The sequence below is a fragment of the Rhineura floridana genome, chromosome 4 (assembly GCF_030035675.1).
Source record: "Rhineura floridana isolate rRhiFlo1 chromosome 4, rRhiFlo1.hap2, whole genome shotgun sequence".
In the NCBI taxonomy this organism is placed as follows: Eukaryota; Metazoa; Chordata; class Lepidosauria; order Squamata; family Rhineuridae; genus Rhineura; species Rhineura floridana.
Genome location: NC_084483.1, coordinates 148,413,172 through 148,426,013, shown reverse-complemented (window position 1 = coordinate 148,426,013; position 12,842 = coordinate 148,413,172). Strand labels below are relative to the sequence as shown.

General features: G+C 42.9%; 1 protein-coding gene across 4 annotated transcripts in view; it reads left to right on the top strand.

Moving 5' to 3' along the window:
- RMDN2 (regulator of microtubule dynamics 2) overlaps positions 1-2,430 on the top strand; it is a 45,560-nt gene extending 43,130 nt beyond the window's left edge. For all 4 annotated transcript variants that reach the window (XM_061624736.1, XM_061624738.1, XM_061624735.1 and 1 more), the window contains one exon: positions 1,114-2,430. In XM_061624736.1, coding sequence (XP_061480720.1) covers positions 1,114-1,167 — 54 coding nt within the window. In that variant the 3' untranslated portion in view covers positions 1,168-2,430. The remainder of the gene's footprint in view (positions 1-1,113) is intronic.
- The last annotated feature ends 10,412 nt before the right edge of the window (positions 2,431-12,842 follow it).

Below are 12,842 nucleotides of genomic sequence, written 5' to 3'. Positions count from 1 at the left end.
TCTCATACAGCATATGTTCTGTCTTGCCTCTTCTCTGTATCCTTTTTGCTGTGACATCTAGAAATGAACTCATCATGGGAAATCAATTCCTGCCATTGCTGTGTAGAAATATTACTTCTGTGCTGCTGGCCAGGACACTTTTGTTATTGGATCCCAAAGCACCAGTGACCTGCTGACTATTTAACAACATTGCAATGCTAAATCTGTTTCCAGTTATCATTGTTGTGTGCCTTGTTCCTTAAGTCTGGCAGTCTGGGACTGATTTCCCATAGTACAATGACTGGCTGAGTACAAAGCCCAATATTTACACATGCAGTATGTGTAAAACTGAGGACTAGGTCGTACAGGTGCCTAGCTATCTAGGATACTGCTTAAAAAGAAACCACTTTATTGCAGCTACACAAGACAAGCCAGCTGCTTCATGCAAATGTTTATGCTACCCTGATGTCCTCAATCACTAAATTTGCAATGGTATAGTTTGAAATGTCCCACCCTGATGGGGAGCCACTTCATACAGACAACTTGCTACACAGAGCTGTGCTCCACACACAGGGTTCTATTTCAAATGGTCACAGGTGTTTCATATGCATTTGAACTTAGCTTTGACACTGTAAGACAATGACTTGCATGGAGACACCAAATAAAGTCAAGATGCAAACAGCTCCAAGACAAATTTAACTAATGGAAATCAACTATACAGGCCCTCAATACCTGTGTTTGAAAGGCCTGGAAATGATAATGAATGTAAGTCCCAAGCTTCAAGTCACAGGAATGCAAGGTTAACTGAAACTCTTTCAAAAGGCATTGAAAACCCTTCATTAGTACCCATTAGAATTGAATGTAATGAATACTTCAACGCAGAAGGAAGTTGGAAAGGAAAATCATTGTACTGGATTAGGGGCACACACCCCTCCCCTCAGTTCAGCCTTTTACTTAGCTTTTGCATAATGATGAAAAGGAAGAATGAACCAGTTATGTTTTCTTCGACAATGAACACTGAAAATAATCCCTTGTTTTTGCAGAAACTGGTAATGGGTATAGCAGTTCTGAGTAGTTCTTGAGATGCAAGTGCGTAAATATAGTTCTTGTTTTCTTTCCTTTTTTTCCTTTTAGGATAAAGAGGCTGATAAAGATTTAGAAACTTTACTTCCGTTGCTGAAATTGTGAAACAAACAGGAAGAGGCATTTTTAATTATGGTTTGACCAACACTGTGCAAGGATGCAGGGAACCCAAGTCCCAGTTCTGAAAGCACATGTGGATTTTGATGAGTTCAATGAGATTTATAGCCACATTAGGGTTAGAATTTGAGGAGTAGGGGTGGAGAGAGAATTCCAAGAGATCATATCCAGTGAGCCTTTAAACTACTGGAAAGCACTTCCACTTGCACAAGGTGATGCATCCAATTCCCCACTTTCCTTCTGTAACCCTCTCTGCCATATCCCATACCATTCCAGATAGTTCCCAACTCTCAGGAGCAGCTTTTGAGGGGTGGGAGGTATGGAGGTCTGCAGTGGATAGGCGGGATAGGCAAAAAGCAGGTGCCTCCCTTATGCAAGCAGACGCTCTTTCCATTATTACTACAAAGCAACCACTGGGTACAACTCAGTGAAGGGCATTTCTATATGAAAAGTGAAATCCCAGTGGAAAGTGATGGAACTGACTTGTCTAAACCCACAACTCACAAATAAGTTACTTCAAGCCCACTAACACGTGGCTGTTGCTCATATGCTAAATATGAATGCCTTGAATACCAATCCAAACTCCCATTCAGATGGGTTTGTTGAGGCATGCAAACACTCCAATTGTCTTTGTGGTGGTGGGGTCACATTGAAGACTCTGGAGTGACTGGACAAGCAACATTAAAGCATCTGCCATATGCCTCAGGCACTGACCCTTTGACTGGGTTGAAGAAAGTGCAGCTAACTCAAACTGTTTTTCTCCTTGGCAGCGTGTACTCATAGGCTGCCTGTAGCAGAAAACTTCTCATTCCTTTTATTGATTAATCTGCAACTAAGAAGCTGTGAATTGGGATCCTTAGATGAATCATGCCAAGGAAATTAGAACATGGAAATCATGCGTTTGTCTTTTTAAAAATCCGTAGTGACTGTTTAATTTTTAAGTCTTTGCTGGGAATATCCAGGCATAAAATCCACTGCTGGCAATGGGTATCTTGGTACTTGCTGAATGATAGTCATTAATTGTATTAAGAGTGATTATTACCTGCAGAAACATGGAAAGCTTCTTGATGTGTGTGTTCCTTTACTTTTTCTCTTGGGAAGTATATAAGTTGTGGGAAAATTGCTCCCCTTGGCTGCTATTTTAATCTCTGGATCATAAATAAAAATGCAATAGAGACTGTATAAATCATGTATTTATATTACGCTGCTTGAAGCATCTGAAATTGAAATATTAAATGAGATTTGATGGAATTGCCTGCTGTAATGGTACCTCTCTATGTTCATGGGGCAAAGTAACTTTCATAGAGGCATTGCTTCTGGTGGATGACTGTTCCAATGAAAAGTCTATGGGTATTGGAGAAGAGCCTGGACATGGCCAGTATAAAGAGAGTGGAGAGTTTCAAGTAATAACTGTGGTGCTGCAACTGTCATCGCCCCTTTCCAATTTCCAAGTGCCAAAAGCCACTTATAGAAACAGTTTAATGCAGGCAATTTGTTGCGGTCTGGGAACTTGACCAATTCTGCATTGGTTCTGTGATTAGTGAATCTTTTCACACTTTCCAGTGTAGAACTTTGTCAACAACTATCTTACTCAATGAAAGATAATATTAAAATGTATTCAAGAGAAATTGATTGTCCCAAATGAAATAGGTGGTCCCAGAGGGCCCTTCTAATCTTGGCTATCCCACCTGTGGTGCTGCTCATGTAGCAGAGGCTTTAATGTTGTAGAAGCTGTATTAGCAAGCTTGGATTACAACAAAAGTGTACTTAGTCAAGAGCTTCCTCAGCTTTTTAAGGTAGCTTGCAGGGCCCTCCTTTCCTTTCAGGTCTCTGCTTCTTATCCACATTGACTGTTTCTGCTCCTGGCTTTGGTTTATCAACAGAGCTTATGTCCTACCCCCATTCACTGTTCCTGTTTCCACCTAGTCATCTTCTGCAAGGATGGCTGCTTGGAAATGTAGAATATGGAATATTTCCCTGCATGTGCCCACTCCTTGCCTCATGTGTCCCTTGCTGAATCCTCTCTGGGAATTCGCTCCCCTGCAGCTAGCAATGGATTACCACCGCTATTGGGTTCTCTCTTATCTTTTTTCTTTCTCACTTTGGAACACCACTCTTTTATTCACAGCTGATTGCTAGGACCCAGCAATCCTTTTTAAGTTCTAAAAATTGTTAGATAAATATGGAGTCTACAATAAATTAGCAAGCATTATTTTCTGTTTCTGGCACCCCTGTTGTGCCTTCTTTCTGTGCGATGTTGCTTCCAGGGAATGAGGGTTTTGCCACAAAAACATCTGAAAAACAAACAACAAGCTAGCACCATTTCACTTGTACACACTGAATATACAGGCGATATCCCCCTCCCTCTCTCAGGAGCAAAATAATGTGAAGCTCTTATTTGCTGAGTTACCCATACTTGTACTGCATCCCTGCCAGCTTTCTTGCCAAACCAAATGTAAACTTAAACCTGTAGACCATCCAGCCAAGTCTTGAGTGATTTAGTACATGATTTTTATGCCAAGCAGACGGGCAGACCATTCAGCTGTGACCACAGGCCTGTCAGTAAGTTTTCACCTGAGACAGAAGAGTCCCATGGGCTGGAAGAAAAATTAACATTCCCAAGCACTAATACTGTAAACGTTCTCAAATATCATGATGCTAGAAAGTGTCTTGCAATGTAAGGTTGCATGACCTCCACGTCCTTATGTGTTCTGATTTCCCATATATACACTGAAACGGGAAGCGATGCAAAAAGTAAAGGTGTTGCATTACTATTTGTCCTCTCAAGTATACTTTATGTGGTTAATTTAGTTACTAATTAGACCATTGTTCTATAAAGCATGGGCCAAGCCATGTTGCTGATGCTATACTTGAGGAATTTTGTACACTGGTAACAATGCTTCCAATACTGATAAATGCATAATTCTTGCTACGTGTATTTTCATAGGCTATTTTTGCACAGGTCCTCCTTTTATGACAAAAAACAATAAACAGCTGCCTGCTAAATAAAAGACATTGTTGTTTACATTTATATACCACCTTTCCTCCAAGGAGCTCAAGATGGTCTACATTGTTCTCCCCCTCTTCCCCATTTTATCCTCACAACAACCCTGTGAGGTAGTTAGGCTGAGAGACTGTGACTGGCCCAGGCTCACTCAGTGAGCTTCATGGCTGGATGGGGATATGAACCCTGGTCCAACACAACCATTACACATTGGCTTTTAAGAATGTGCGTATTTTTATTTGATTGATTAGATTTGTATCCCACCCTTCTTCCCAGTAGGAGCCCAGGGCGGCATAGTTCTAAAAGATTGTAAAACAATGAATATAAATGGCTCTATGTTTAAAACTCACATTACCAGAAAGAGAAGAAACATAGTATCACTCTCTAAGGAAACTGGTCTTGTCATTTGAAATACTTACACTTGATGATGGAAAGCAGATTACTCTAAATTACAGAAGAAAACCTATTTTGTGCTTTTATAATACTCCCCTGGCAGCAAAAGTTCCTACCATATGATATGGAAGCAATCTATCATGTCAGTCATACAAAGGCATGTGTTAACTGCTCACACACAGCATTGACGGGTCTGGCAAAATGTATTTCTTACACATAGGTGATTCAGTAGTGTTCTCTTAATGGAAAAAATATTATAGCTTGGGATATTAGCCATCTTCTTATTTTATAGTTAAAGATTATAGCTTTGGCCAGGTCACCACTCAAAGTAACACATGGATATCTGTCCAGCAAGGGAGATCTGTGTGCAGAATTGATGTAAACACACATCACAGTGTTCATGCAAGCACTGAGCTTGATATGTGCATATGATAATTAAGATACACATCCCCAGTACCAACAAATCCTCTTGCCAGAGTAGCTGTGGTGGTGGGCAGGCACTCTCTGCTCTGCCAAGTATATGAGGTGATAATTAGGCTTTTAAGTTTTACTATTGCTTGTGATTAGCCCAAAGGGAAAGCGTGTGGGGAAAACCAAACCAGTCACTGTGCAAGAAAGGGACAGTGAACCTGTGGCCCTCTAGATGCTGGTGGACTACTACTTGCATCATCCCTGACCACTGGCCACTGGCTATGTTAGCTGGGGCTGATGCGAGTTGGAATCCAACAAATTCCAAAGAGCCTCACGCTCTCCCTCTCTGCTGCAGCAGAAAACTTCTGAAGGCTGGGGGGGAAAGAGGCCTAACGCTTTCAGTCTGCAACCTTTTTGCAGTCTCTTGGTTCTAACAAGTCAAGTGATTATAAGGGACTAAATACCAAAAAAAGTTGTAGATCCTTGTTCTCTTTTTTATCTTAAAATATTCTCATTTTATTTTTTATTTGAAAAATACTATCAGACTGTTGTCAGGGAAGCTTAATAATGAGATAGACGTGGCTGTTGGTGGGGCCACGAGCCAGGCATAAGCAAATGGGTACCTTCCAAATGGTGTTGGACTACAGCTGCCATCATGCCTGACCATTCACCACACTGGCTGCGGCTGCTGAAGAGATGGCATCCAACAACATGTGGAGGGTACCACATTCACTACCCTGATAGAAGTACAGGGTCCAAGACATGCACTTTTTTTCCTGCTAGGCAATATCTGAAAAGGTAGCTGGAAATACAAAGTTTTTCTTCTTTTGGTACAATGTAACATAATGCAAGGGGAAAAGCCTGATGGGAAATGTAGTATTCCTTAGATATGCACATGCCAAGGTAAATACAAACTGTGGATGAAGAACAAACACTGTCTATATAGACTTGCACGGTAGTGACTGCTGGATTTCTGAGAAGGTGGCATGTCTAGTTAGTGACAGGCAGTGCTTTTTCTTGGTAACGGTACTTGCTGGTAAGGAGTACTATCACCTTTTTTTTTGCCCATGGCAACAATTTTGTGCTGACACCCACAGCACTTTTATCAAGGGATGAGTACTGGCACCTCATTTGTTATCCCAAAAAGCACGGGTGAGATACATATGGCTGAAAGAAAGAAGGCCTGCATACAAATAGGATTCCAGAAAGGGGGGGGGGAGTCAGTTTTTGCTGACAAGAGGATATGGCATCCCACTCGCCCAGGCCCAGGCCCAGCATGCAGTATCATCAGGTAGTGTCAAGGCCACAGCAGTTGGATGTGACCCAGTGCTAACACCTGTCCTGACAACCCCTTTAAAAGAAATACTTTCAGTGCTTCAAGCAGTACCATGTGGCTAGTCTTGAAAAACTACAATTTAGTTCCCTGCAATGCCCCTGATCCTACAGGAGGTGGAAGCATTTGGGGACCTTAAATGAGGAGCTCCAAGAATGCAACCATCCCTCACTGATTGGAATACTCCACCAGCTAAGCCAAGGGTCACCCACAAAGGACCCTTCCCTCCCTGCCCCCCATGACATTCCAGTAAGGGCATCTTGTTATACTGATGTTAGTGGCGCTGATCCTGTCCACCAACGACATCTTTACAGCCCATTTTGATGCCCCACTTGTTCACACGCCAGATCTGAAGACTTGCACTAGCACCAATATTGTAAAGCAGCCACAGTGTGAAAAGGACATCAAAAATCTTGTTCAATAGGATACTGCTTCCAATATCTCTTTTTTGCTCTGGTGCATTGAAGGCTCCTGTGAGCACATACTCTAGCTGTGCTGTACTTGTGGAAACATTTTGACAGTGAAAAAAAAATCCAGTGGTGCTGGCTCAGATCAACACTGGCTGAGACTGTGCCAGAGGGTCAAGCCTGCTTTGGGATCCCCATGTGTAGCAGTGCATTTTTCCTCCTCTTGATTGCACTAGCCCTGCTGTTCAAGCGAGAGCCAGGCCAGGAGTACAGCAGGTTCTCATTAGTGGAGAAAACAGAAACATGTGGGAATGTCATGAACAACTTACCGGCTCATTTCAGCCTCAGGGAAGCCTGATTGATCACTTGAGGCTGGCCCGTCTCCTCCGTTACGCACTGCGGAAGGGAGCATATGTATGAAACGGCCTGAAAGCTGGTCTAAAATAACAGAAGATAGAAAAAGGGCAAAGGGGAGGGTCACACTGCACTGTATTCTGCCTCTGTCGCATCAGTAATAGAAAGCATTGCACGGTTCATATGGCTATTCAGGCAGGCCTACAATATTGGGACAGATTAATTCCATGCTATATGAACTGAAGGATGGTTTTTAGTTTAAATTTGGTTGTGTTGATATATATACGTATTGTTTTTATTTCTGTTGTACGTCGCCTAGAGTGTCCCTAACCCGGACAGATAGGCGACTGAAAAATAAAATGTTATTATTATTATTATGATGATCAGAGGTCTTAATATACAATGGCCTGGGTTGCACATTTAGTTGTGAATGTACCTCATGGAGCTCAGCACAGCTTAAACACGTCATTCTATGGCTTGTTGTGGCATCTGAACCCAGACTATGGTTTGCTTGTTTCACACAAAACATGCAAAAGGTTTGCTCTTGGTTTATTTCTTAACTTACCATTTCTGGTTTGTTTGACAATGTTTCTGTTTTGAAACCAACCAACCATGGTCCAGTTTCCGATGACACAACAAGCTGTTGTATGGTTGGTTTGAGCTGCATGGGTACCATGCAGAGGGCAAAGCCAGACAGGAACACGTGAGCAGGCAGAGAGACCTGTTCACCATTAAACATTGTTGAAGACAACCTGGCTTAGTGTGACATATGAATCAGGCCAGCATATTATGCATATTAGAGCAACATTATTTCCAACAGCCATGCAAGGCCAGTGTGCCAGCATTATGTTTGCCTAAGGCCACCCTAGTCAGTTTATGGCCAAGGAGAAATTTGAACTAGGGACTTCCTAGCCACTTTGGTAATAAATCATGCAGAAACAACAGATGCAGATAAAAGAGAGCCGGCGTAGTACAGGAGAACCAGATCCAAATCTCCACTCAGCTATGAAAGTCACAGGATAACCTTGAACCAGTCACTATTTCTCAGCCTAACTTTTCAAAATGGAGTAATTCTGGGGATGAACTGTCTGCTCTTTTTGATGCTGGTACTTCCATCCTCCCTCATTTGACTTTTACAACTTGAGTTCCCTCTCCATGGCAGGAATGAAAAACTTCTGCCCCCTCTCCTGTCAAGGGCTGCATTCCTTGGGGGACAATCCATATCAGTGGTAGGCAGGCTCACCCCCTCTTCTCTCTCTCTCTCTCTCTGACCCCCCTCTTCCCCGTAGGCTGATGGGAAGGAGTAATGGCTCTTATCAGGGATCTAAACTAAAAGGTAGGTAGAGGACCACATGAAACTAGGCTGAGAGCCATAGCACCCCTTCTCCATGGTATGATTCCAGTGGGAATAGTTAGGGGTCTTTTTTAAATTGGAAAAAAAAAAGGCAAACGTGCATAGCTACTATTCCTGGTCTAGAACACTCCCCTGCCATTTCGTGTGATGTTTCTTTCTTTCTTTTTTAATTGATTGATTGATTGATTGATTGATTGATTGATTGATTATATCCTGATGTTCCTCCCAGAAGGAGCCCATGGTGGCAAACAAAAACACCAAAAGCACTTTAAAACATCTTAAAAACAAAAGACTTTAAAACATATTAAAACAAAACATCTTTAAAAACATATTAAAATAAAACATCTTAAAAACATATTTAAAAGGTAACTTTAGAAACATCTTAAAAGCAATTCCAGCACAGACGCAGACTGGGATAAGGCCTCTACATAAAAGGCTTGTTGAAAGAGGAAGGTCTACAATAGGCGCTGAAAAGATAACAGAGATGGTGCCTGTCTAATATTTAAGGGGAAGGAATTCCAAAATGTCGGTGCCACAGCACTAAAGGTCTGCTTCCTATGTTGTGCAGAATGGACCTCCTGATAAGATGGTATCTGCAGGAGGCCCTCACCTGCAAAGTGCAGTATCGACTGGGTATATAAGGGGTCTTTCAGATATTCTGGTCCCAAGCTGCATAGGACTTTGTTCACCAAAACCAGAACCTTGAACTTTCCCTGGTAGCTAATGGACAGCTAATAACAATTGAAATCCAGCTGTATGTTTCTCCCCTGTCCAGTGCTGAAGCACGAGCCCTCTTTAATTTCTTTTCTTTCTTTACAAAAATGCAAGCTGAGGACACTGCCCTCCTCCATGTACAGAGCTACACCCACACTTAGATGGCATTACTGCACCAGGTCTGATTAATGCTTTTCAGCATGAACTGTCAAATTCCAAAGCCCAAACCAGTTCCAGTTAAGCACTTTTGGATCTCATTGATTACTCCCACTAAAAATCAATGAAATGTCTGGTGTGATCCTAAGCATGTCTACTCAGAAGTACATCCCACTACGTTCAAATGAACTCCTATTCAATGTTGTAAGCATAGCAGCTTTAAAGTACAGATGAACAAATCTGTCTGTTTCCAGTTTTTAATGCAGGGGCAGGGAGATTTCTTGGCTCTGAGGGGCCAACTTTGATAGGTGGGCAGGGCAGCCCACCTGTCACTCACATACAATTAGGACATCACATGACTGACACTTGGGGTTGTTCCACCCACTTACCAAAATCCCTAGCAAAGGATCCCTAACCTTGGGAGCCACAGCTCAAAGGGCAGTGCCAGCCCTGCACTTGGCAAGCTTCCCTGTGCTGCTCTTTTCCACCTCCGAAGTCAGAGTAGCAAAGGAGCTCCATGGGGCGGCTTCACAAAACAGCGCTGGGGAGGAGATGCAGGGTTTCTATTGAATGGAAACCACTTCTCCCTCTGTCAGCTAGGCACGCCTTGCTCCAGCAAAGGAACAATGAGAACCCACTTTAAGCTCCCGGTTGTTCCTTTGAAGCCCTGCCCTTACCTGCCCCACACCTGACATCACATATGACATCAAGTGTAGGGCAGGCAGGCAGGCAGGGCTACCCTAAAATGGCCTTGCAGGCCAAATGCAGAGTCCTGGTGGGCCCATAGCCTGGAAGTTCCCTACCCCTGCTTTAATGTATTTTGGTACACATTTGAGCCTAGAACTCTATTGGAGCATTCAAAAAGTGCCAAAGCAAGGAGCTAATCCACTGCCAACTCACACATCAGCCCTGGAAGTGTAGTTCCAGTTAGCTTGTATAAGGTATTTGCAAGATCCAATTCCTGAAGCATCCCTTGTTTCATTTGCTTTCCTTTGACTAGATCAGTCTTTCTCAGCTTGGTGCTCTCCAGATGCTTTGGACTACATCAGCCCCAGCCAGTACAGTTGTGGTAGCTGGGACTGATGGGAGTTGTAGTCCAAAATATCTGCAGGGCACCAGGTTGAAGAAGGCCAGACTAGACTGTTTCAGGGCTTGTTTTTCAGACAGGCACAAGACACAGACACAAGACACAGACCTCCTTTACATTTGGCTCTTCCCATTTTTCGTACCTGATCCCTCTTAACAATACTGAGACTTAGTTTCTGTTATAAGTTTCATTTCCCCCTCCAGAATGGATTAACTGCTCTGCATTGGGCTCAGTGTTGCACACATCCTTGTCACGCACTTTAGAAGATACTGTTTTGGCAATAATGTTGCAAGATGTTAGTTGGAGGCAAGAGAGAGAACGCATTAAAAACAGAAAGCTTAAGGGGGTAAAATACTTCCCTTTTGTTCTTGCACCACTTACGAAGTATATCCACAAGGCACATTGTTCTGGACTGAAGATACAGCTCTGCCTTCTCACCTCTGCCAGAAAGACAAGAGGCCAATACAGTTGTGTCTCCAACAAGCTGCAACATGACCCAGTGCTTCAGACCAAAGCTGTTCAACTGAACTGAACCTCAGCAACAGGAAGCACAGTCTTGCTAGACTTAGGAGAAATCCCTCAAACAAAGCTTCAATTCCACTCCAGAGGGTCTTTAGGAAAAGATTTTAATCTTCAGCTCTGTTGTTTTGCTTGAACTGATCCATCATCTCAAACCAGAGACATTCAATCTAAAATCCACAACTGAGGGGAAAACCTGTATTAAAAATTAAGGCAATGTTTATACAAGCCCAGAGACTAGAAACCATGAATGTTTCATTTTCCGAAGGGGGGGGGGAAGGATACTTGTGGGATGCAGGTCCCGTGTTGGCACCTGGCATCCTCCTCGAGCAGCTGGCAGGGCTCCAATGCCCCACCAGAGCCCTCCACGTCACGCAGCTGGGTCTGTAAGTTTCCATTTTAATTTCCCACAATGCTCTGGAGTGATACTACATCACATGCGCAACTGGGTCTGCAAGTTTCCATTTTAATTTCCCACAATGCTCTGGAGTGATCCTAGATCAGGTGCTCAAGGGTATTCTGGGGAAATTAAACTGGCAGCTCCCAGTCACCCTTGGAAATACTGACGTTGCCAGCACTGCTAGGTAAGCCTTAGGAGGCCCATCAGCATAAGGAGGGGGCACGTTCCCCCTTCAAAGCTGGAGAGGACCCTGGTAGGAAGCATGCTTAATCAAAAATGGAGCATCTTAACTTCTTATAGGACGATCCAAATAAGCTCTCCTTTACATCTATGAAGAGAACAACAGAAACAGATGACATGAACAAGTCTTCATTTTGTTGCTTTAGACCTCCACATTCTCCTGGAATAGACGTTTATGGAAACCAGATGCTCTACGGGGCAATGAAACAATTGCATAGAACTGCTATATAATTTGTTGTTGTTGTTGGACATTGTTTTACACTGTACGTTTATCAAATTGCTTATTTGTTTGTTTGTTTGTTTGTTTGTATCCCGCCCTTCCTCCCAGCAGGAGCCCAGGGCAGCAAACAAAGCAGTAAAACATTTTAAAACTTCATAAAAACAGATCTTAAAATACATTAAAACAAAACAGCATTAAAAACATATTTAAAAACAACCTTAAAAAGGGTTAAAAACATTATTAAAAACATATTAAACAATTCTGACACAGATGCAGATGCTTAATAAAGTAATTTTTAAAGAAAAAAGAGAACATGGAGATCTTGGGGTCCACATACACAAAACTGCAGCTAGTAAAGTTGCCAACTTGGAGCCACCCTTTTAACAGCTATTTGATCTGCAAACGTGACAGGTGCATTTACCTCTTAGTGGTTAAACATTTCGCCTGATGGTGTTTGAAGATCAATGAAATGTGTAAGAGCAGGCCAGGCCTTCTCCCCTCCCCACCCCCATCAATCGGGGACCAACACAGAGGCACCCTGTCAAGAGATGGACCACAGCTATAGGAAGAGTTACTGAAAAACTCTTGACCAAAAGAGTGTTTTGGTGGGCAGGGGCGCACATCTTCCCATCTTCCATTGGCAGGACCCAAAAATAAAATAAAATTTGGGGGAAGTGGCACAAAAGAGGCAGCATATATTTTTAGTAAAGAAAGCATTAAAGGTTTATTTCAAGTAGCCATGGGGGGCAAGGAAGCTACTTGTCTGGGGGCTGCTTACCCCACTGCTTGCCTCTGGCACAACCTATGCAATCTCTCGATATCTTGTTTCCTCAGCCCACCTCCCAGGGACATTTAAACAGTAGGATTCTCATCCATACATCTCGCCATTCATCCAAGCCTTAGTCATTGACCTCACAAAGCTCTGCTCTATCCATTCCTAAGTGCTGATGCGCATATATAAGCAGCCTAACCTTCCTTCCTGTGTTAGACTGGGCCCATCTAGAGCTCTACACATGTAATGGAAGGGAATGGTAGTTCACAATGCACAGCAACGTGTTATGAGAGTGATCT